The 23,100-nt window shown below is 58.8% G+C and overlaps 1 protein-coding gene across 2 annotated transcripts; it reads right to left on the reverse strand.

Annotated features, from left to right (window-relative positions):
* Nucleotides 1-319: 319 nt before the first annotated feature.
* PPP5C (protein phosphatase 5 catalytic subunit) lies at nt 320-22,351 on the reverse strand. 2 transcript variants are annotated; one of them, XM_021681177.1, is made up of 13 exons: nt 22,135-22,351; nt 15,906-16,147; nt 9,088-9,235; nt 8,243-8,364; nt 5,843-5,908; nt 5,407-5,505; nt 4,468-4,573; nt 3,539-3,681; nt 3,298-3,385; nt 2,424-2,464; nt 2,155-2,333; nt 1,015-1,096; nt 320-837 (listed from the first exon to the last, which is right to left on the reverse strand). In XM_021681177.1, the coding sequence occupies exons 1-13, from the start codon at nt 22,253-22,255 to the stop codon at nt 775-777; spliced, it is 1,500 nt and encodes a 499-aa protein (XP_021536852.1). In that variant the 5' UTR covers nt 22,256-22,351; the 3' UTR covers nt 320-774. The 2 variants fall into 2 exon arrangements, with proteins under 2 accessions (XP_021536852.1, XP_044767393.1); XM_044911458.1 differs by lacking the exon at nt 5,843-5,908.
* Between the last annotated feature and the right edge of the window lie 749 nt (nt 22,352-23,100).

Here is a 23,100-nt window from a genome sequence, read left to right on the forward strand (position 1 = left end):
CGGCGGACACTGTGAGCAACTGAGGGTACGCGGCAGCCTCGGTGAGTGCCTACCGCCACTCACTGCGTGAGAGGGAAGGACGAGTCTTTCCAGCTTCGGCTCTGGCCCGGCCGCCCCGGCCCAGCCTGCACCTTGTTTCCCGGTGTGCGCCCTGGGGCTGCTGGGGCTTCTCCCTCCAGAGCTCCGAGCCCGGCGGTAAAGCCAGTCCAGCCCCCGTGAGATGGAAGAGGAGGGGTGTGGGGCTTTGTGGACCCCCCCTACCCTCCGGACGCTGTAGTCATCCCAATCCCAGCAGCTCGTCACCTGAGACCAGCTGACTTACAATAACGACTTTATTTTAACATATTTAATTACAGACATAAAATAGCTGGGGAAGGGGGTGAGCCCCAGCCTCGCCCCGTCTCGGGGCCACAAGGAGGGGGGGGATGCAGGTGAGGCCTCCCTGATGACCCTCCTTCCGGGGTCTTCCTATGGCGGGGCCCTATTGCTTCAGGGGGATGGGGCCATGCAAATGAGGGAGGCAGGGATGCCTCTGGGCCCCGCCCACCCCACCCCCTGCGGCCTCCCTCCACAATGCCCAGGTGTGCCCCAACCCCAGCCTCTCTACCTCCTCCTTTCTCTTTCTCCAGGGAGCGGACCCTCTGGTCGGCTCCCCACCCCCTCTGCAAACCTAAAGGGGAATAAATACAAACTTTACAAAGTAAAAGGGGGTCCAACGTTGCCCTGGGCCGGGCCTGGGGTCACATGGGGAGCAGGCCCTGGGACGCGCGGGCCTCACATCATCCCTAACTGCAGCAGCGTGCTGGCGTAGGCCATGGGCTTGACGTCGGGATGAGGCTGGGGAACGAGAGCACAGGGGAGACAGAAATGGGGCAGCTTCACAGCACCAGATGCAGAGAGCAGCCCTCCCCGCAAGAACTGTTGGGCACTGTGCCCTGCCCTTGACTAGGCCGCTCAGCCTGGTCCTCCCCAGGCCCAGGCCAGGGAGAGCAGGGGGCTGCACAGGTGACTCACCACTGCTGTGAACTGGCGGAACTGGGGCCGCAGGTCGGAGCCCCGGAGGTGGATGTAGGAGGCTTTATTCCCCATCTGGTCACTGTGGGGACAGGGGCAGAGGAGCCGGTCACGGGTGGGGCAGGGGGAAACACAAGGAGGGGCTGGGGGGGGGGCGGTGTAGAGAGGAAGGTCCAAGGAGGCTGGATGGCAGAAAGTCCGAGAGAAGAGGGAGAGACAGACGGACAGAACCCATCAGAGACTCTGACAGAAACAGAGGGACGGAGCAGCTGACAGCTGGAAGAGGGGGAAAGTCACAGACACAGGTGGACAGAGAGACACAGAAGTGAGAAAGAGGCCGACTGGGAAAGGCAGGACTCCAGAGGGAAGGAGGGGGCCCCCCCCGGGGAGGCTCGGGTGGGAGGGTGGGGGAGGAGGGTGAAGGTGGGACGGGGGCAGGGGTCATGCAGGCGGGGCCAGCAGAGGGCCTTCCTGACCCAACGGGCCGGGGGCATACACAGCCCCATGGAGGCAGGGCTCTTGCCAAAACCTGAACTCTGACCTGAGCACACCCTGCCCCTCAGCACCCGGAAACATGGGGGACAGAGGAACATGGCGCCCAGCACCTGGAGGATATGGGCGGTCTGATCCAGAGCACAGACAACTGCAGGACGAGCGGCCTGGTTTCTTCAACCAAACCCCGGTAAGCGGCAGGGGAGGAGGGATAGGGAAATGGAAGACAGGGAGACTGAGAGTGTGGCCCTTGTTCGGGTCCTACTTGGAAGACATCGAACTGAAAAGACATTTGTGAGAGACATGAGGAAAGAGAGCGCTGGGTTCAGGTGACCTCTTCTGACACCTGACAGCGTGACGGTGGTGTTCTGCTTGCGTAGAGAAAAGCAGAGTTCTTTCTTCCAGACACGTACGGGGATGTCAGCGCATGAAAGAGGGGAGGACTGGGGTTTGCTTTAAAAGAGCCTGGGGAGTTGGGAACTGCTGAACCTGAGTGATGGCCACGTGGGCGTTCCTTATACTATTTTACCTACGCCTGCCTGTCTTTGACATTTTCTGATCATAAAGTTAAAAAAAAAAAAAATCCACAGCACAAAGTACAGTGGGTGGGAAAAAGAAGCCCAGACCAGTGGGGGAGGCGGCACCCACCAGTAGTTGGGGGCGGAGAAAACGGTGACACAGCGGCCGCCGTGTGCCACCTCGTAGCCCTCAGCCTTGACTTCGTGGCTGCGGATGATGTAGTCCAGGTGGTTCTCCTCCAGGAAGGCCTTGGTGACATCAGGGCCAAACTGGCAGCTCACGCCCCGCTTGCTGACCGAGCGTCCGTTCTGGGGAGACAGGGAGCTCAGGGTGCTGACCGCCCCACCCCTCTCTACCCGCAGCCCACACCTGCCGGCCACAGCCCTGGGCACACTGACCTGCGGCTGTGGGTCTGACCAGAGCAGGTCGCACATGGGACCTGGGGAGGGGGGGGGAGGAGAGGGGACGTCAGGGACTGGCCCACCCCAGAGCACAGCTGGGGTGGGGGCTGGGCAGGGCATCCCTGAGCAGGGGCCCGTGAAGTGGGGTTCTGAGCTCCGTGACCTCCCCCCTAGACCCGTTCAATATATTCTGGCCCCACAATGGGAGGAACTTTTAACAGTGCAGTTCAGATCACACCCCTCTGCTGCTCAAAGCCTGCTGTGGCTCCCACTGCCCTAGGAACCAAGCCCATGCTCTTCACCCAGGTGTGTGAGGCTCTGCAGGGTCTGGCCCCACCCACCCCTTCCCTGCTCACCCCCAAACCACTGGCCTGCTAGCTGTTCCTCCCACCGGTGAAGCTCACCCGACGTGGGACCCCCTTGTGCTTGCTGGCCAAGGACGTTCTTCTGGGTGGCAGGTGCCTGCTTCCCCATCAGTTCTAATGCGGTGTCCCCAGAGAGGGTACCCACCCACCAGATCCGGGCCCCATGCCACACTTCCCACAGCTGTGCGTGCATGTGCACACGTGTCCGCGCTCTCCGTCTGTGCTCACGGCTCGAGGAGCCCTGATATGTCACTCTCCGGGCTCAGCGGCCAAACTCACAAATAAGTGATCGACGCGTGCTCCCCGTGGTGAACACGAACGCTCCCTCGCCAGCACGGCCCCGGGAGGGGGGTGCGCCAACCCGAGTTACAGGTGAGGACACGGAGGCTCAGCCTTGCCGTCCTTGCCAAGGGCGCAAAGCCCACCCGGCGCAGGGCCACCCCTCTCCGCTGGAGATGCTGCAGCCCCGCGAGGGAAGGGGCTGCCACCCGGCCTGCCCTGGTCACCTGAATCTGGGGGCTGCCGGTTCCGTTCGATCTTCCTGATATCGTCCAGGGTGACGCCGTCCTCACTGAACAAGCCCCCGTGCATGATCTGGGGTGCGGGGGGTGGGGGGAGAGGGGAAACAGCGGTGTGGGTGGAGGCGCCGGCCACACCCCAACCCTCCGACTTGCTTCCCCAGCACGTGTGCCCGCATGCGGCCCCCCGGGGGTGCGGAGGGGCCCGCGGTCCTGCCGCCGCCCTCACCAGCACTTTGCCGTTGATACACTGGGCCAGCGGGAGCCACTCGAACACCTCGCTGAAGAGCTCGTACATCTGGGCCGTGTATTTGGCCTTCACCTCGCCTTCGAAGCCATAGATCTGGTTCATGTTGTCCGTCTCGTGGTTGCCTGGCCAGCAGCAGGATGAAGAGAAGCCTCAGCACCCCCTGCCTGGGCGCCCCCTGGGGCCCATGTCCAGGGGCCTGGGGAGGACTGCCCGGCGGCCCCAAGCGAACAACATTCACACATCAGCTGGTTGGCCCCTCAGCGAAACCCAAGGAGGTGCAGACACTGTTCTCAGTCCCTTTTCTGGAGGGAAAAACAGTCTGAGGGGCACACGTTGGGTGTGAGGCCACAAGGCGCAGGCCTGGTCCAGCCCCGAGTGACCACGGCTGTGTCCTTTGCCCCTGTGGGCCTTGGGCTCCTGTTTGGAGAAGGTACATGCATTCCAGGCTAGAAGGGCCAAGGAGGGGGCAAGTCTTAACAAAACAACAGGCCTACTACAGAACACCTAACGTGGGCCGGCCCCGGGCTGTGCCTCCAGCGTCCCCCACGCAACCTCATTCTTCCCTCCCAGGGCTCCTGGGGCTTGGGGGGGGGTACAAGGAAGCTGTCTAGGCCCCCATGTCTGCTGCAGCCAGCTCTTCACCACCTCCTACAGGGAAGCCCACAACAGGTGGTTCCCAAACACCTACCATGTGCCCAGCGCTGCTGCATGAACCCCCTGAACCTGGCCACGAACCTGGCACTCAGGCCCCCCGGAACCCCCAAGCCAGCCCACTGCCCTCACTCCCTCCTGCTCATCTCTCCATGGACAGGTCTCCTCCCCCCCTGGAGGGGGCCCTCGTTCCCTGGCGAGCTCATCCTGCACAAGGCCACACTGACCCCAGACCCTGCTGCTGCTGCCCAGCTTACCTCGAAGTAGGTGAAAATGATCTGGGTACAGGAGCTTAAAGCCAAACAGGGTGAGGATCACTTCTACTGAGAAGGAGCCACGGTCCACGAAGTCGCCATTAAATATCTGCTCTGCTAAGGAAAACGAGGGGGGCGGGCACTGCCTTCTTCCTCAGCCTCTCCATGACCCACAGCTCCTGCCATTCCATCCCTAGGAGTGGGGGTGCCAGCAGGACTGGAGGTCTGTGCTGCTGTCTCTCCTTGCTGTTTGGCTCTGGCCAGGCAGCTGGGCCTCTCCGAGGCTCAGCAGGACGGTACTGACGTCCTCAACCTCACCTGTTTCTCAGGGAAACGGGTGGTGGAGGGGGACGCGGGGTGGTCAGCTTGCTTTGCCCCCCCCCGCCAAATACAAGCCCTAAAGCCACAGGGGAAACAGAACACAGACCCTCCCCCCCCCAATACTGCACAGGCCTGGTGGCCCCGCACGGTGGCCATTTACCAAGCAACGGTCGTAACCTCAGCAAATACTTATACAGCTCTGACTGTGGGCCGCTCGGCTCTTCACAACCCTCTCAACAATCCCATGAAGCAGACCCTACAACACCCATTTTGCAAACGAGGAACCTGAGGCCCGAGAGAAGAGGTCGTGCCACGGTCCCACAGCTCGAAGTGGCCGTGCCTGGTGCTGTTACACGTGCGCTCTTGTAGCAGCTTCCTCTGAAGATGAAGAGGGGCTGGGGCCCAGAGGGACCAGGCCACCTGCCCAGGTCACACGGCATGGGGGGACGGGCCCTGGCCCACCTGGTGCCGGCCGGCCACTGCACCCACACCCCCGTGCCCGAGCCACCACTCCAGCTTCTCCCTTTGCGGGCGCATGCCCTGCCGGCCGGCGGAGGCTCATCTCTCAAAGCCCGGTAGGGTACCGGAACAGGTAGGGTGTGCTCTTCTGCGGAAGGATACATAGGGGTTGGTCTCTGAGGGTAAACCATTGAGCTCAAATATGTTGAGAAGGTCATAGAACTGGCCATGGGTGTCCCCACACACTGTAATCTTCTCTGTCTGGAAGAAAAGAGGCCACCGGAGAGGGAGGGGCCCAGAGAGAGACGTGGGGAGGGGGCAGAGGTGAGGGGAGGGGCAAGAGGTCACGGCAGACCGAGAAGAAGCATGCAAAAGACACAGGCAGGGGACACAGAAATGAAGAGGGTGGGACAGAGATCAGGAGGCCAGGAGAGGGGAGGGACATCGGGGGAGGGGTTCGGAGTGGCGGGGGGCGGGGGGGGGGGGGGAAAGGCAGACCAAGCCAGGGGGGTCTGTGAGTTTCTGAGCTCCACAGCCCCTCCCCAGCCAGGGAGCCCCCCACCCCTGGCCCGACCTCACACTGCCCCACGGCGCGCACCTCTTTGAGCGTGGTCTCCACGAGCGTGCTCAGCTTGGAGAGGGCCTCTTTGACCTGTACCAGGATCTGGAAGGCAGGGCAGGCTGTGAGTGTGGCCGGAAGGAGGGCCCGCCGCCCATCCCGGGCCCTGGGGAGCCTGGGCTAACCGGGAGATACTGCTGCGTGGAGGGCGAGGGAGAGGCCAGGAGGGGAGAGGAATGGGCAGGGGAGGCTGGACAAGTGAGCGCTGGCAGGAGCCACAGGCAGCCCTCAAGCTGTAGCCCCAGCGGCCTCTGGCATTTCAACATCAGGATATTTCACATGAAAACGGAGATTCTGGGTTCCCCTTAATATAATCAGCAACATGAAGAAACATGGACGAATCCAGATGTGGAACATTTTCTAACCAACTGGCCAGGACATGTCTACATGTGTCATGAAAGCGTCTCCCCAAAAGGGCACGAGACTGTTCTAGATGAAAGAAGATAAAAATGCAACATTTGCTCTTTCAATGGATTCTGGATTAAAAACAAACACACACCCATAAAAAACAAAACCAACGAAATAGCTAAAAAGGACATTTTTGGGAGAACCGAGGGAAATTAAAGTATTTGTCTGGAAATGCAGACAATACTAGTTTTTGCTAAGGAAAGACTAAAAATGACTTTGACGTTGTCATGTATATTTGACAGTGTTTCCAGATTTTGTGGATGGACTGCGGACTGTTTGCATTAGGCAGTATTAATTTTTTTTTTTTTTAAAGATTTCATTTATTTGACAGAGAGAGACACAGCGAGAGAGGGAACACAAGCAGCAGGAGTCAGAGAGGGAGAAGCAGGTTCCCTGCTGAGCAGGGAGCCCGATGCGGGGCTCGATCCCAGGACCCCGGGATCATGACCTGAGCCGACGTGGGGCTCGATCCCAGGACCCCGGGACCACGACCTGAGCCGAAGGCAGACGCTTAACTACTGAGCCACCCAGGCGCCCCAGGCAGTATTAATTTCTAAGGGGAGACACCTGAACTGTGGTCGCAGGACAACGTCCTGCTTTTAGGAGATACAGGTTATGATGCAACTTCTTTCCGGTTCAGGACAAGAAACGAGGAAAGAAAGACCGCAGTGAGTGTGCATGCACACACGTGTGTAGAAAGCTAAGGTAAATGTGTCAAAATGTTAACAACGGGCGCATCTGGGTGAAGGGGGCATGGATATCAGCCCTTGGATATCAGAACAGTACTGTTCTTTCCATGTCTCTGTTTGACAATTTTCAAAATAAAAAGTTGGGGGGGGGGACCCAAAGTATCAAAAAAACATAGATGTCCACCTCTGGTCAGAATGGAGAAGGTTACAAAAGACTGTCACTCTTGCCCTAATGACAACAAACCCCAAACCCACAAAATCCAACCAATCTCATGAAAACCATCTGAGAGCCAAGGGTGTTCACAAAGAAACCTAAATGCATCAACTGTAACAGCAACAAGCCCTTCCTTGGCACCTCCCAGCAGCGTGGCAGGAGGGCAGGAGGCCGAGAGGCTCCGCGAGGCCCAGAGTGAGGGCAGCCAGCAGAGCGCTCGGGCCGTGTGCGGGCTGGTGACGCGGAGAGCCCGGAGCAGCCCCCGCCACCGAACGCTTCTGCTCTCACCTGCCAACCTGCTCACGCCGCCGTCACAGAAAGTGAGGTGTGAGGCAGCATGGTGTGCGTGTGAGGGGGGAGCCTCCTGAGGCACAAGAGTGGGGGCAACGCTGGAGAGCACAGAGCTCCCCCAGCAGCCCAAAAATCTGGCCGTGGGGCTGAAAATCAGAGAGTGCTCCCACACTTCCAGAAGCTGGAGACTTTGCAACATAAAGACATCCCTGGGATCCTGCCAGGGCTGACGGGAGAGTCCTGATTCCTGTCTGAAAACAGTGCGAGCCAGGAGTGAACTCCAGCAAGAGCTGCATACAACTGCAGATCGCTCGGATAGGGCCCCTCACACCAGCGGCCTGACGGAAGACAGGGCTGCCATCGTCTGTGCACAATTCTTACTTAGCTCAGTCCCTACTGTTCTTTTACCCAAAATGTCTGGCAGACAATAAAAAACGATGAGACACACGAAGAATAGACAACAGAAGCAGACCCAGAGATGACCCAGATGGTGGAATTACCAGAGACTTTAAAAATATCTATGATAAATGTGCAAAAGATCTAGTGGAAAAGACAACATGCATGAACATATGGGGCAAGGAGATGAAAACTATTAATAAAAATAACTCGATGGAAACGCCAGAAACGAAAATGCAGTATCAGAAATAAAGGCTTCCTCTGCACCGCGCTCAGCATGCTCCCGGCTCCGCAGTGTTGGCCGCCGTGGCCGCCCTGCCCCTCAACCTGCCCTTTGTGGCGGAGGTCCCAGGTGTGTGCAGCACCTGGCAGGGGCGTTACCTGGTAGGCGCATTTCCGGTGCAGTTTCTTCTGGTCCTTGTACCACTGCATGAGCTCCTTCATGAAGGTGATTGTCACTTTGCCATCCTCGAGCTTGGGACCGCTGTACTCATCCTCAATGGCTGGTGTGTGAACGGGGAGCAGGAGCGAATCAGTGACCACAGCCACCATGGTGGGGGGGGGAGCTCCCGGGCACCGGGCGAGAGGAAGATGGAGGGAGAAGGTCCCACTCCCCAGCCAGGTCCTTTCCCTGCCGGCTCCTTCTGTTCGGGCCGGCTCTGCTTTCCTCTCCGTCCAGTGGGCCCCCCTCTTCCAGTACCCTCTCCCCCCACTGCCTACTTGGTTTTACAGCACTTAACACAGTTAACTCATTTGTTGACTTGTTAATCATCTCTTTGCCTACCAGGGCATCAGCTTGGTGAGGGCAGGGATTGTTTTATTCACAGCTGTATCCCCAGTGCCTAGAACAGGGTTTGGCACGTAGTAGGTGCTCGGTAATTAGCTGTGGAACGAATAACTGAATCGTCTGAGGGCCTGCAGGACCTAGACAAGTCCCGCAGGGAGGCCCGGGAAGGGTGGGCTGGGCGGTACAGAGGCGGGCAGGGAGTTAGACCCCGGCGGAGGGTAGGAGGGGCTCACCCACCTGGCCTGACCTGGGGAACGCAAGCCCCAGCGTGGGACTGTGGAGTTCCCAGGAACGCAGGAAGAGGAGCAAAAGACAGCAGCCCGGGGCCAGAGGCCACCCGCGCCACCACTCCCCAGTGTGCGTGGGGAATGGAGAGGGCCCGTGCAAGGATGTGGAATGTTCGGGGCTGGGCGTGGCAGGGCACCCAGGCCCGACTCACTCATGCTCTCGATGTCCAGCGAGTCCACCACGGAGCGCTTGTGCTCATCTCCTGCAATGGCCCGCTCAAAGGCTTTCTGCTTCACGATCTTGTTGCACTCCTGGTACTTCATTTTGGCATCCTTGTCATGGGGCTTCACCTTCACCACCTGGGCAGGCAGGCGGGCGGGCAGAGAAAGGAAGAAAAGAGGCATCAATGCGCCGGCATAGCCGGTCTGGGGCAGAGGAGCAGGCAGAAGAGGGGACGCCGTGGCTGTGCTCGCTCGGCCTGGCCCTGGGAGCCACGAACCTGGAGCCAGACCACCGGCCTCCATGCGCTAGCGGTGCGACCCTGACCGTGATCAACCTCCAGGCCGCAGCCTGTGCCTCCTGCAACTGGGCAAGGACAGCTGCCCACCCAGGGCTGTCCTGAGGTTTGGTAAACACTGTTAACCCAAGCAGCTGGGATTTCTTACAAAAATCTTAGCTGTGTCGTTAAAATAAGTGTCCCAGCTTTGGAGCATGTGCTCAGCTTGGAGCTCCTCGTGGGGACCCCAGCAGGCTGAGGCTCACTTTACTGACATGACCGTCAACACCGAGGGGAGTGGGAGGAAGAGGAGAGGGTGGGCCGGGTCCACAGTCATAAGGAGCAGCCCAGACGCAACAGAACCAACGACCTGCTGGATAACCTGGACCCCCTGGGCCTCCATTTTCTCGTCTATAAAACGGGCGGGGGGACACAACGGCAGGCTCCACCTGGCAGGGCCGTGGGGAAGCACAGGTAAGGAATCCAGGGCCCCCCCCGCTGCAGCTAGCCCCGGCACCGAGTGCTGTCCCCTCAGTCTCCGCTTCTGAAGGGCAGCAGAGACTGTGGGCAGAGGCAGGCCGCCCGGGGTTCAAAGCCCAGCTCCACCGATCCTCAGCCGAGTCACGCGGAGCAGCGGGGCAGCCTCTCCGCGGGAGGGAAGAGGTAACGGTCTCCGCCTCCGAGGGCGGCCGTGAGGATCACAGGCGCGAACTTGCACACAGCGTGCGTGCGCCGCCGGGCTGGCAAGAGTAAAGTCCACACAAGCGGTGGCCGCACCTCATGGCCCCTTTCATGGGCCATTGTGCTTGAGATGGGGTCACACGCAAACAAGCACCAGGCCCGGGGCTTGGAGGTACAGTAAGTTCTCTATAAAAGGAGCCCGTCCCACCACCCCCACCTTCTATCCCGCTTTCTACAAACTCTGATCCTCCCAATTCGGAAGCAGACAGGGCTCTGCCATTTCCTTATTGTGTCACCTTCAGCAAGGACGTCACCCGCCACCCCCCTCAGTTTCCTTATCTGTAACTGTAATTGCTATGAGTGGACCCTGCCGGACGTGCCCACGTCGCGGTGGCCCGAGGAGTAGGTCCACGGCTCCTGTGCCAGGGGCCCGGAGAGAGATGTCAGAGCTGGCCCTCAAGTGCGGGGATGCCACCCCCACCCCCCGGGGGAGTCAGGAGCCTGTGCGGAGGCACTTGCTAACCCCCGAGGATCACGGGGGCTCATCCACCCTGGGGATGGGTGCGCAGACCCAGCGGATGGCAAGGAGCTGGGTGGTGGCAGGCGATGGCTTCTTCCCTGTCTCGGCAGGCTCAGGCTAGGGCAGCCTGCCAGGCGGCTCCACCTGGGCTGTGGGTGTGGTGCGAGGCTCGGGAGGCGGCATCAGACATCCCCTGGAGTCCTTCCCAACAGGGAGAGGGTATGAGTCCACACCCTGGGATCAAGTCCAAACCGCCACTCGGCCAGGCCCACGCGGGCCTGCCCACCCCTCTACTTTCTGTCCGACCAGCACAACCCAGCCAGAGCAAACCCACGAGTGCCATGTGCTAGTTCCCGTCACCTTGCAGAGGCTGCCCCCGGCCCAGGACACCTCCCTTCCACCTCCAGCTCCTCCCTAGCTCCTCCTCCTCCAGGAGCACCCCCACCCCCAGGGCGGGGTCAAGCACCCCTCTGTGCTCCCACAAGCCCTGGGGCTCACCAGGCCCAGCCCTAAACACGGCTGGAGGTGGGTGTCTCCCCACTGGAAGGTGGCCCCACAAGGGTGAGGCTGCGGCTGCGCCCCAGGAGGGAATGGACGCGTCCTAGGGGAAGGATGAACCACTAAGCATTTCCTCCGGCCGGTCCCAGGTCTCAGAGAACTCGCAGGGTAGGTGGAGAATGGGGACGAATACTAACAAGGCCGGGAAAAGAGAATCAGTAGCAGTAACAATACACGGCTAAATTTCGGAGCCCTTACTATATACCTGATGTTGTCGTCCGCACTGAACTGGCTCACTTTATCCTCCAAGCAGCTCTATCGGGTGTTAACACAATCCCCATTTGATGGATGAAAAAACTGAGGCCCAGAGACATGAGGCAGAGAAACCGAGGCCCAAGAAGCCAGGATTCTGTTTTGTCCCTGCCTAGGATCCTGCCTTCCACCGTGCACGCTGGGCTGCACCCCCTCCCTGCCCACGGCCACCTGTCCCCGGCCTGAGCCCCCCTCAGCTCCTAGGAAGAGGGCAGGGTGCCAGCACCCCTGCGGAGGGCCCATCACAGGGGCCGACAGCCAGTGAGTACTCACTCCAGGCTCAGTGGCTGCCGCCTCGACTCACTACGGGCTGGGAAAGGGAAAGTGGCCCTGCCGGGCGCCCCTGCTCCCAGGGAAGGTCATTCCCTCCAGACTGGAGGGGACTGGCGAGTCAGAACTCAACGCTGGACTTGTCTTTAGAAAGTGGTATGTGGGTTGTATCACGGTCCAGATTCTGACCGTGGTGTCTACGTGGTTACGGGGGAAACCAGGAGCACGGTCTCACTTCACTTCTCACAACCGCGTGTGAAGCCACGATGCCCTCGAGAAGCTGTTTTGACAAGTGCCATTCAGCCGGGAGCGCTCACAGGCAAGAACCACGGTGTTCGACCTGACCGCACGGTAAGCCGGGTTCGCGATCCCTACATGACACCGTGGGGGCCGCCTATGGGCGGCAGCCGGGCAATGCCATGGGGACCGTAACGCCCGAGTGCAGTCCGAGCGGCACTGGTAGCAGTATCCCGCTCGTAAGTTCGGGTCAGATCTGGCCACCAAACAGTTTGCCCGAACTTGACTCTAAATGTGCTGAGATGCGGCCCGGAGGGGCCCGTCCGAGGCACACAGGCAGCGGAAGCGGGGCCGGGTCTCGGGCAGGCAATGCACAGGGACAGTCTCAAGCATGACACCAAGGTTGTCATCCTCCAGGGCAAGACCCTCTAGTGACTTGATTTAGCGAGTCATACTCAACGTTCCTTTCATAAAACGCAACAGAAGAGGAGAGATGGTCGGAGTCGGGCTGAGCGATGGGAGAGCGCTGTGCCGAGGCGCTCTGCCCGCTGCGTACGGCCGGTGGTCACGCGCCTGACTCGGGTACCAGCCTGTCACTTCCTGGCTGTGGGACCTCGAGGGAGAGGCCCACACTCTGGGCTTCCGTTTCCTCATCTATAAATCAGGGAGCAGGACAGACCCCACGGCGAGGGTTGGTGTGAAGACTGCCCGTTCCTAGGGCATGAAGGTCACTGTGGCCCGGCCCACGGTGCGGGCTGTACGAGACATCAGCTACGGCGACTCCTGGAACTACGGGGTCGCCATCCCTTAGGTGTACGCACGCCATACGGGCTTGCAAGGCTGGACGATGCTGGAAGAAGAAACCCAAATGCAAACCCTATTATAAACCAAACCCCAAAATCCGAGGTGGGGAGCGTAGAAGGAGTCCCCTGGATCCGGCTTGAGCCCAGATGACCAGCTGCATTCCAACCACAAACAGGAAAGAACACGGCAGGGGCGGAGCGGTCTTCCGAGAAGAGAACCCAGAAAAGGGACAAGGAATCCTGGAGCAAGGGTCCCTCTGAAAGGATTAACTTGGAGGTGCGAGGGATGGGGGGTGGGGTTCAGCATGGACCCACGGAAAAGGGAGACCCGTTCCTGCTGAGGCCCCTGGAGGGGCACACAGCCTTCCTACGGGCCAGGGGCTCTCCCCCCACACGACCCCAGAAGGAAGGGCAGTGAGCACTAAGTGGGGGTAGGCCCCACTCTCCACGTACTAATCTCGTTTATTCCTCACAGGAACCCTCTGAGGCAGGCCCTAGTGTTCTCCCCCTTCTACAGATGAGGACACCGAGGGCAGAGAGCCAAAGCACTCAGAGCCAGCCCGTGGCCGGGCGCCGGGCTGCTGCCAGCGTCAGCTCCTCCATTAGTGGCCTTGAGGCTTTGGATCATGACTCACGGTAAGGAAAGATACATTTTATACCACACACCCATATTCACATATGCGAGAAACATTTTTTCACGAATATATATACACACTTCCTCCAAAGGAACTGTTTTTTCTACTCTGTTCTATTTGAGGAAGACACAGGTGCTGGTGTCCAAACCACTGGACTGACTTCATGGCCCACTAACAGTCACAAGACGGGACTCCGGGTTCCAGTCCCAACTCTTCCCCAAGGCCTTGGAGGAGGGGCTTCCCCTCCAGACCTCTGCCTCCTGCCCGCACAATGGACTGAGCCCAGGCACGTAAAGAGCTCACAACAGAGCAAGGCCCATGGTGAGCGTGCAGATGAGGACACTGAGGCTGAGAAAGGAAAGAGAAAGAAAGTCTCAGGCCTGTGCTCATCCAAGGCCACATCTTGGCTCTGCCTCCACGGAAGCCGCGATCTAAGCGGGGGCCTGAAGCTCTAGCATGTCGCAAGGCACCTCTGGAAGGCAGGGGGGCAGGAGGCAGAGACCTCTGGACGGGGAGCTGCCTGGCGCTCACAGAGCCTGATGAAATGTGTCAGAGTGGAGAAGCGGACAGCCTGAAGGCTTGGGGAGGACCCACGCGGGCAAGGATCCCGGGCTCGTGTGGGGACTCGCCACTGCGCCTGGCGAAGCCTCCACAGGGAAATAGGCTGAGACAATTTAAATGCTGAGCGTGGCCCCACCTCAGGTTGGTTCCCAAAAAGCTGTGGACCCCCGCCACCAGCCTTCCGTGGCATCCAAAAGGCCTGGGAAGATGTTCAGATGTGATTATGTGCACACGATGGCTGGAACCAACCATCTCAGTCTCATGGAGTATGTGGGATTAGGCCCTTGCTTGACCAGGGGCCAGAGCCATGAGGAGAAGGGGATTATACCCCAGGAAAGACTTTCCGACAACTCCACGCATGGTGAAGACCCTGCCACAGACCTGTGCTTGGGCTCGTCGGTCCTCTGGCCTGCCCTGTCTCCTCCAGGCCTTTCCCCGCACTGGGAGCCCTGCAGAAAAACCCTGCCCCTGTCCAACCCCGAGGGCCCTCCTGGGTTACTCATTAATGGACCCTTCGCCCCAATAACCTCTATTCATGCCACGGCCACCCAGAAGGTGGCCACTCATCTTGTTGCTATTCTCTAGATGAGGACACCAGGGGACAACAAGGTGCAGGTTAGGCTGGGGAATGGCCTGGGACCTGAAGCTCCTAAGGACTCTGTCCCACTGTTCCTTCCCCCGTCCTCCTGGGTGTCACCCCACTCCCTCCTCCATTTTGTCCCCCAGGCTCTACATTACCGCCTCCTCCATGCCCTGCCCCCACACTGATACAGGTGTCCCCTGGCCCAGGGCTTGGCTCAAGCCTTCACTTGCCTGAAATCCACCCTCCACCCCAGGCCAGCAGCCAGCCCCGCTCCCTCCAACTGCAGCCTGTGGCTCTCAAGCCCCTAGGCGCCCCTCCCCACACAACAGAAGCTGCCCAGCGCCCGGTGGTGAATGAGACAAAAGGAGGGAGTATGGGGGTGTGTATGAGGGGGGGTGCAGAATAACGCAACACATTCTGACTGAGCCCGTTGGTGCCAAGCAACGACCCAATGAACAGAACAAGCAAAACCCCTCCTGTCAGGCTCTCCGAAGCAGGAGACACAGGCGCCGGGGCTTCAAACCCCGGGTCTGCCACCTGCCAGTCGCGTGTTGGCAGACAGGTGACCCGATTCCCTGGGCCTCAGCCTCCCCGTCTGCACAGTGGGGTTAATCACCAGTCCCCCTCCCACAGGGCTGCCACAACGATTCGTTCCGCCAGTCCGCACGGAGGGCACGGGACATGCGAGGCAGGAACGCACGCGCCCTGACATCCTCACGCCTATCATGACCATGAGAGGAAATCATAGGGATGGGAGTGGCCGATGAGCGGGTGAACTGGTGACCTGCCACGCTCTAGGTCCCCTCCCTCGTCTCATCACGACACGTGCCCCATGTGCTGCCCTCTACAGCATATGGCCCTGTTCTGCCTTCTTCCAGGCACATTTCCTCGTCCGCCATGACTCTGTTTGCCTACTCTAGGTCACGGGTTTGGGTTTTGCCTTCCCCCAAATTATGGCTCCGCTGGAAGACGGGTTGCGTGGCTCTTGGTCACCCACAGCGACAAAAACCCCAACGGTGCGTTGTAACAGGGCACGGGTTACGGGCCAGGCACTGGTCTGAACGCTTGAAAAACAGAAACTCATTAATTCTTCATGGCAACCCTTAGAGGCAGGTCTTGGCGTTCTCCCCATTTCATGCCGTGGAACAGGCAGCAAAGAGAGGCCAGGGCACTCATCCCGGCTCACCAAGCAAGTGAGGGCAGAGCTGGGATGTGAACCCACAAAGTGTGCTCCAGGCCAAGGGCCTCTCGGGCATTCATCTGTCGGATGGGTGAGGGGTGGATGAACAGGCAGACGCCTCTTCACACCCTCCCTCCCCCGCCAGCCACGCACCCTGAGGCTGTGCCCCCGCCCCCACCGCCCCATCTGGCCAGAGGTGGCGTCCACCGGGCTCAGGTGCCGGAGGCGGCCCACTCCCCGAGGCCCGGCTCACCGTCTCGTAGTCACGCAGGGCGGCCCGGAACTTGCCCAGGGCCATGTTGCTGGCGGCCCGGCGGTAGTAGCCCTTAATGTACTTCTTGTCGATCTCGATGGCCCGTGTGGCGTCGGCCAGCGCGTAGCCGTAGCACTCGGTGCGCAGGTAGGCCAGGCTGCGGTTGCCATAGTAGATGGCATTGCTGGAGTTCAGCTCGATGGCCTGGCTGTAGAACTTGATCGCGTTCTCGTAGTCCTTGGCTGTGGAGACAGAGGAGGAGGCGGCATGAGACAGGGCTGCGGCCACCCAGTAAGAACGGGCCCTAGGCTGGGTACTGGCCCAGTGTCCCCATGCACTGATGGGGAAACCGAGGTCCGCAGCTGAGCTCAGAAATGTCTACTCAGCCTGTCCCCTCTTCCCTGTCCCAACTGTCCCCTCAGGTTCAAATCTCCAGGACTCAAAGTCACTTCCACACACCCACCCAGCCATCACCCCTTAAGGCCCCAACCTGGGCGATACTTCTTCCAGAACCTCAGGAGGGTCTTCTTGCAATCCCATGGCCCGGAGAAGATATATTCGGGTACCAGAGCTGAGATGTTGTGAATCAGCAAATGTGAGTTTGTCCTGAGCCCCTTGGTTGTCCAGCCCCCAAAGGCAAGGAAACAAGCCCAAAGAGGGGGCCCAGTAGGAGAATAGGATGTGGGAAAGGAGAAGGAATCTACTTAGGCCTCAAGGAGAAGGGAACATAGCAGCAGAGACCCAAAAGAAGCAACAAACTGGACAAGAGGAAAAGCATTTCCAACAGAAGGAGCAGGAGGTGCAAAGGCCCTGGGGCGGGGAGGGGAGGGGTGTGCTGCCAGCACAAGCCCGTGTTCCAGGACCAGTGAGAGGCTGGTGTGGCTGGGGTGGAGCGAGCGGGAAGATGGAAGGGGATGAGGGCGGGGAGGCCGGCAAGACAGACCCCAAAGGCCACAGCCACAGCGGGGTGCGGATACTGAGGTTCTAGGTGCAGAGCGGCAGGATGTGCCGTCTGGCCACGGGGGAAAGGTTCATTTCATCTGAAATGAGCTATGGCTGTGCCCTGCACTTTATATCTTGACCCACGGCTCCTCACATCTCCATGGCATAGGCACCGTCTGGTGCTCACTTTACAGATGAGCCACGGAGGTCTTGTTCAAGGTCAGACACCTGGTCTGCATCTGCAGAGCCAGGCTTGGACCCTTCCCACGTGCCCATTTGACAGGCAGGAGCCTAAGGCGCAGAGGCTTGCCTGATTTGGCGGACCATGATGTGCCAAGTCCCACGTGGGGCTCTTGGTACATGAGTCCCTTCCCTGAACCCTCACGATACCGAGGACAGCTGCATTAGCCCCATTTTCCAGATGAGGGTCCTGACACTCAGCGAGGGAAAGCCCATGCTTGAGGTCACAAGGCAAGTGGTAGGCAGGAATTGGGGGACAAGCTGACACCCAAACACTCCCATTCTTACTCTCTGTGCCAGGTGGCCCCTGAGAGGGAGCCTAGCATGAGGGCTGGTGGCCTGGGCCCAATCCCTGGCTCCATCTCTTATTTGCCAGGTGTCTTTCGGCAACTTACGTACCCACTCTGGACTTGAGTTTGAGAGTCCTTCTCCTAGCACTTGGCCTAAAATGGGAATGCTTGCCCTAATTCCCACCTCTTTTCTCCAGTGCCATTGTATAAACCATGATAAACCTTTGTTTTGTTTGCTTATAATCCATTTCCACAATTTGAACCTAAGCCCTGTGAGGGCTGGGGCCCTGTTTGTCTTACTTCTCTGAGCCCTGCCCTGTCTGAAGACACAGTACCCCCTCTGTTCTGCCCTTCTGGGGCTCACGGTCCAGTAGGACACACGGACATACACATACACACACACACACACACACACACACACACACACACATCTCCAGACACTGTTGACCCAGAGTGTTCAGCACAGGGACAGACCAAGAGGATGCCACAGTGGGAGACCTGGAGGATGAGAAAGATTGAGCAAGAGTGAGTCAGGTGAAGAAAATGGAAGAATAGGGTTCCAGGCTTCATGAATAGTTCTTCAATGAATAAAGGAAGGAAGGAAGAGGCAGACAGACTGACACTAGGAAAAGCAGAAGTCAGGTCCTGGGGAGATGGCCAGGAACAATAGAACAATTCCTCCTGCAGCCTAATATCTGGCAATCTTTCAAATGGTTCCGATGCCCCTCTTTCAGGAAGCCCTCCTTGACCCCCAGCCTGGGTCAGGCACTCCTTCGGGCTGCCCCAGCCTCTGGGCTCACCTATCCCAGCCCTGCCCGTTCCGGGTTTGTCGCCGTTAGGTGATGAGTGTGTCTCTTCAGGACTGGGAGCCCCAGCGGGCAGGCCCAGGACTTCCCAGAAACAAGCAAGGGCAGAATCAGACAGCCTAAGTCTGATGGACCCTCCCTGGAATGCCAGTGCCTTCGAGGACTACCTCCAGCCTCCTGGCCACGTTCCAGAGGCCAGCTGGCCAGCTCTCTCGACGGCTGAGGTGCTACTCAAGTGGCCGTTTGGCCTGGGGTGGGGAGCCAGGTGTCTCCGAGCCTGACACCTGGCTCTACGAATGCTGACCACGAGGCCTCAGGCAAACAGCCTTCCCTCCCTGCATCTCCGCTGGCTCATCTGAAAATGCAGGAATCACGATTGGCCGTGCCCTGCCTCGCCGAGCTGTGAGGGCTAAATAAACTTTCATATGGAATGTGGCCACAGCAGAGAAAACCATCAGCAGATACTTGCAAAAGAAGTGAATACATGACTAACTGAAGAGGAGAATCAGAGGAAATGCGAGCAGACTGCACTTCACGCATCTACCCAGCGGACACCGTATCCCGGCCCTGTTCTATCTGCTTTACAAATTGGGTGCATCTAACCCTCGAGACAGTCCCCACTTTAGAGATGAGGACACAAAGGCACAGAGAGGTTAAGTCATTTGCCCGGAGGTCACACAGCATGTAGGAGAAAGAAACAAGATTTGGATCCAGGCAGCCTGAGATCTTAACCACGTCTACAAAGTCTTAGACCCAGAGGACTCTTTGGGGGTTACATACAACCCCTCCCATTTTACAGAAGCGGGGACGATGAGGACCAGAGAGAGGGGAAGAGAGCAGAGCAACATCGGCTCTGTGCTCTGAGCTCACAGAGGGGATCCAGCCGTGTTGGCAGGGGGGCTATCCTCTTCCCCCTGCAGGCTCCAGGTAAGGACTCTGAACATGGGAGCCAAGCACGTGGCGAGGAAGGGGGATATCCGGGCTCTGCTGCTCACACTCTGACCTTGGGCAAGTGGTTTCACTTCTCTGAGCCTCAGCTTCCTCTATAAAACAAACAGGGCTGCTCCTACCTACCTCCCAGTGCCGCGGGGGAAGATTGAGCAAAGTGGTGTACCTGGCCACCACAGGGGCTCAATTAAGGAGAGCTGTAATTATTCTTTTTATTGTTATTCCCACAGCCCCCGAGGCTGGGGCTCTGTGCCTGCCACTGCCTGCCAGACAGCGAGGGGCCTGGACCAGGAGGAGCTTTCTCCTCTGTGCCAGCTCGACGCGAGCACCTCTGGCTGCCTGCCCAGCCTCAGGGCTTCTCAGCGCCCAGGTCCTGGGGAGCAGGGGGCCCCTCCCCATGGCTTACTGTTTCCCAGAATTCTTACCTCGCCTCAGCATCAACCCTCGTGCTTGCTGCTCTTTCCTAGCCCCATTTCAGGGACAGCCCCACCTTCCTTGCCATCCCCCAGCTGGAGACCGTGCCTTGTCCTGGACACTTCTCCTGACCCTTCAACCCCCCAACGCCAGGCAGTGGCCATGTTCTGTCCAGTCAGCCTCCCCAACATCTCAGATTTATGCATCCACTTCAATCCCTACAGCCCCGTCCTGCCCCAGTCTGGCCTTCATCCTGTTCGGCCCAGGTTCCTGCCCCAGCCTCCTCCCTGCTCTCCCAGCCTCCAGTCCTGCTCCTCTGCAGGGGTCTGGCTAAAGCACAAACCTGACGCTGTCCTTCCCTTTCTCAGAACTATCCATGGCTCCCCAGGGTCCCCAGCAGAAAGCTCAGGCTCCTCCCTTGCCTCTTACACTCCAGCCCCACTCACTTCCTCGGTGCCAGGCTCTGCTCCCCTTTGCCAGGATAGGCCTTTGCCATCCTGTTCTTTCTGCCTGGCATTCCCTCCTCCCTCTCTCCAGCCCTCATTTCCTCTCTGAAACATTTCTTAAGTTGGTCAGCAACGCCACCATCCCTCACCTGTCCACCATCCTAGTCTTCCTGGCTCCAGCTCTGCCTTTGCATCCAATCCCAGCCAGGAAGCTGCGGGATCTTACCATGCCTCCCCACCACCCTGAGGATGACATCCACACTCCCTGACCAGGCCTCCAACGCTCCACCTCCAGCCTCATCCCTCACAGGTCCTACCTCCTTGTGGCTGCAGCCCGACCAAATGCTCCCACTCTGAATCCCCTTGTGCTCCCACTAAAGGCCAACTGAAGGCCGCTAAAGGCTCTAGATTCCTCCCCTGCTCCCTTCTCCTGGCTTTGCTGCTGTAAGTCTCCCTTCTCTCCTGCAGGATCAATTCTGGCTATCAGACCAGACTCTTGGACTCATCCACCCTTTAAAAAAAAAAAAAAAAAAAAAGGCAGCTCCCCCTCCCTGTTTCTCCACTCCCTTTTAGGACCAAAATACTCGAACCACTTTGTCAACATCTGCTGTCTCTACTTCCTCACTTCCTGTTCACTTTTGGGTGAGTGACTACCTAGCTGACTACCACCTTCATTATTCCCCAGAAACTGCTCTTGCAAACTGCTCTTGTTAAGGCTACCACCAACATTCGTGGAGTCAAATCCAACAGTCAAGGCTCAGTGCTCACCCTGGCAGCACCCGACCCAAGGCACAGCCCTCTCCTTCTAGAAGCACTCTCTTCTCTCATCTTTCCTGACATCTTTCCACTTCACTGACTACTCCTCCTCAGCCTCTTCTCCTTCTTTTCTAAACATTAAAATTCCTCAAGGTTCTGGCCCCTTCTCTCCCTATATGACCTCATCCATTCCCAGGTGTTCTATTCCATTCATAGGCTGACCATGCCCAAATTCTCCCTGGAGCTCCAGACTGGCCCATCTATCTACTCAATGTCTCCTCTTGGAGTAAAATCCAAACTAGCTTTGCAGTGACTTGTAAAACCCTATCTGGTCTGGCCCCTGTCCTAAACTCATCTTTTATCAGTCTCCCCGCTGACTTGCTAAAGTTTCAGCCACGCCAGCCTTTCATTTCCTACCTCAGGGCCTTTGTACATGTGGCTGCACCCACCTGGAACACTCCTGAGATTCTTTTCAACATAAATGCCTTCTCCTCAGTAAGGCCTTCCCTGGCCATGCTTTCTAAAGTAGCCTCCAGCCCTTGTTCTCTACTTCACACCCTGTGGGGGTTGTTTTCAAAGCATTCCTCACAACTTCTAAGTATTTTATTATTTCTTGTGTTTTTACCCAACGTCTGATTCTCCTGCTAAATTACATGCTATAAAAGGGCAGGGCCACATGTGCCTCATTCACTGCTAAATCCCCAGAGTCTAGCACAGGCCTTAGCACAAAGCAGGTGCTCAATAAACATGTTGAATGAGTGAATGAATGAGTGCCCCATCATCTTACTCTTTCCCAAGATCTTATGTCATACTATTCTTGGGATTTCCCACCTTTACTCCCAGGGCCTCCCACGCATCCCTTTTCCTCCTGCAACCCCAAATCTCCTATCTCCTTGCCCTCCCACCTAATGATCTATTCCCCACCCTTACAATTCCCTACTCTATTGGGACAGTGCCCCCCACGCCCCACCTGGTGCCACCACCCCAGATCTCCCCATATGGTAGCACCATCACTCCCCAGCCCCATCACTACTTGACAGCGCCCTCTTCAGGTCTCACCATAACTAGCACCTCTCAAGGATCTCACGTATGGATATGCCCTCGTTCCCGTCCCCCTCCCGCCGCACACTTGGTAGCGCCCTCTCCAGTCTCCCCACTCAGTAGCACCCGCTCCGAATGCCACTACTAGGTATTACCCCTTCCGTCAGAAGCCCCTTCTGTCGCCCCCTCGTAGCGCCATCCTGGGCCTCCCCACGCCGGGTCACTTGGTAGTGTCTGCCCCGCGCCCAGGCTGCCGCTCCGCGTTGCCATGGTTCCGCGCGGGCCGGGCACCCCTTGCCCTGGGCCGCTCTCCACCCTCCCTTGGTCCCCTCCGGGGTGGGCTCACCTTTGAAGTAGTCGTTGGCCTGCGTCTTGAGCTCCTCTGCCCGATTCAGAGCGCCATCAGCCGGGGGCTCGTCCCGGGGGGGCTCAGCACACTCAGTCCGCTCGCCCTCCGCCATCGCCATGCCGCAAAGCGACCCCCACCCTGGCAACGGCCGCCAGGGGCACCCGGCCGAATCGTCGCGAAGGAGTGCCGAGTTGCTGCTGCCGCTGCTGCACAAGTGTCGTAAAGCGCGGGCCCCGAAGGCGCCCTTCGCGCGCGTGCGCAGGGCCCTTTCGCCATAGAGCGCGCGGAGGACAAGGTGACCAGAGAGCTCCTAGACAGCGCCCTTCTTAGAACGAGCCAATGGGGAGGGCGAAAGGGGGCCGCGGGGCGAGGGGGAGGAAGGTCTGGCCTGGCCCCCGCTCCCAAAGTTACCGTGTGCCAAGGCCGCAGAAGTTGGGGGGGGTGCAGGGGGAGAAGGGCTTCCACGGTGGGATTTCCCCGCCCCGGCTTCTCGGGTGGGTGGGTGTGGTTGCAGGGCAGCCCCGGGCCCAGCGCAGAACCAGAGCCGGGAGACTAGACCTCCTGGCAATTATTTGTGTGACCTTGAGCAATTAGGGGCAGTTCCCCCCGCCTCTGAAAAATGCGTGGTTTCTCAAACCGAGAGAATCAAGTTCCAATCTTGAGGTCAGTGGTTCTAGCTGTTAACTGTAGGCGCCCTGGATCCCCTAGTCCTGAGCAAGGCTCAGAAGTTTGTTACACCATCTCCTTTCTTCATCCTCATCCCCCAGTCCCCAGCCTGCCAAGGTGCCTCAGTGCCCTTAAAAAAAAAAAAACCCTAAACTCTTTCTAATGACCTAGGAAACCCTGAATAGTACAGCCTCAGGCGGTAGCTCCAGATGCCACCCCCCCCAACCCCCCCACTGTACACCCTTGCAGGCCGTCCTTTCCAAGCCCTCAGCTGGGACTCCCGTGGAACTATAGCAC

This window comes from Neomonachus schauinslandi, chromosome 16 (assembly GCF_002201575.2).
Source record: "Neomonachus schauinslandi chromosome 16, ASM220157v2, whole genome shotgun sequence".
NCBI classification, from domain to species: Eukaryota; Metazoa; Chordata; class Mammalia; order Carnivora; family Phocidae; genus Neomonachus; species Neomonachus schauinslandi.

Bases quoted from the DNA above. Each gene is read 5' to 3' on its own strand.
- PPP5C (XM_021681177.1), bottom strand. From the start codon at position 22,255: ATGGCGATGGCGGAGGGCGAGCGGACTGAGTGTGCTGAGCCCCCCCGG. The intron at 4,574-5,406 runs GTATCCTTCCGC...TTAGCAGAGCAG, and splicing joins CCTCAGAGACCAACCCCTAT to ATATTTAATGGCGACTTCGT. The intron at 3,682-4,467 runs GTAAGCTGGGCA...GCTGCTGGCCAG, and splicing joins TCATTTTCACCTACTTCGAG to GCAACCACGAGACGGACAAC.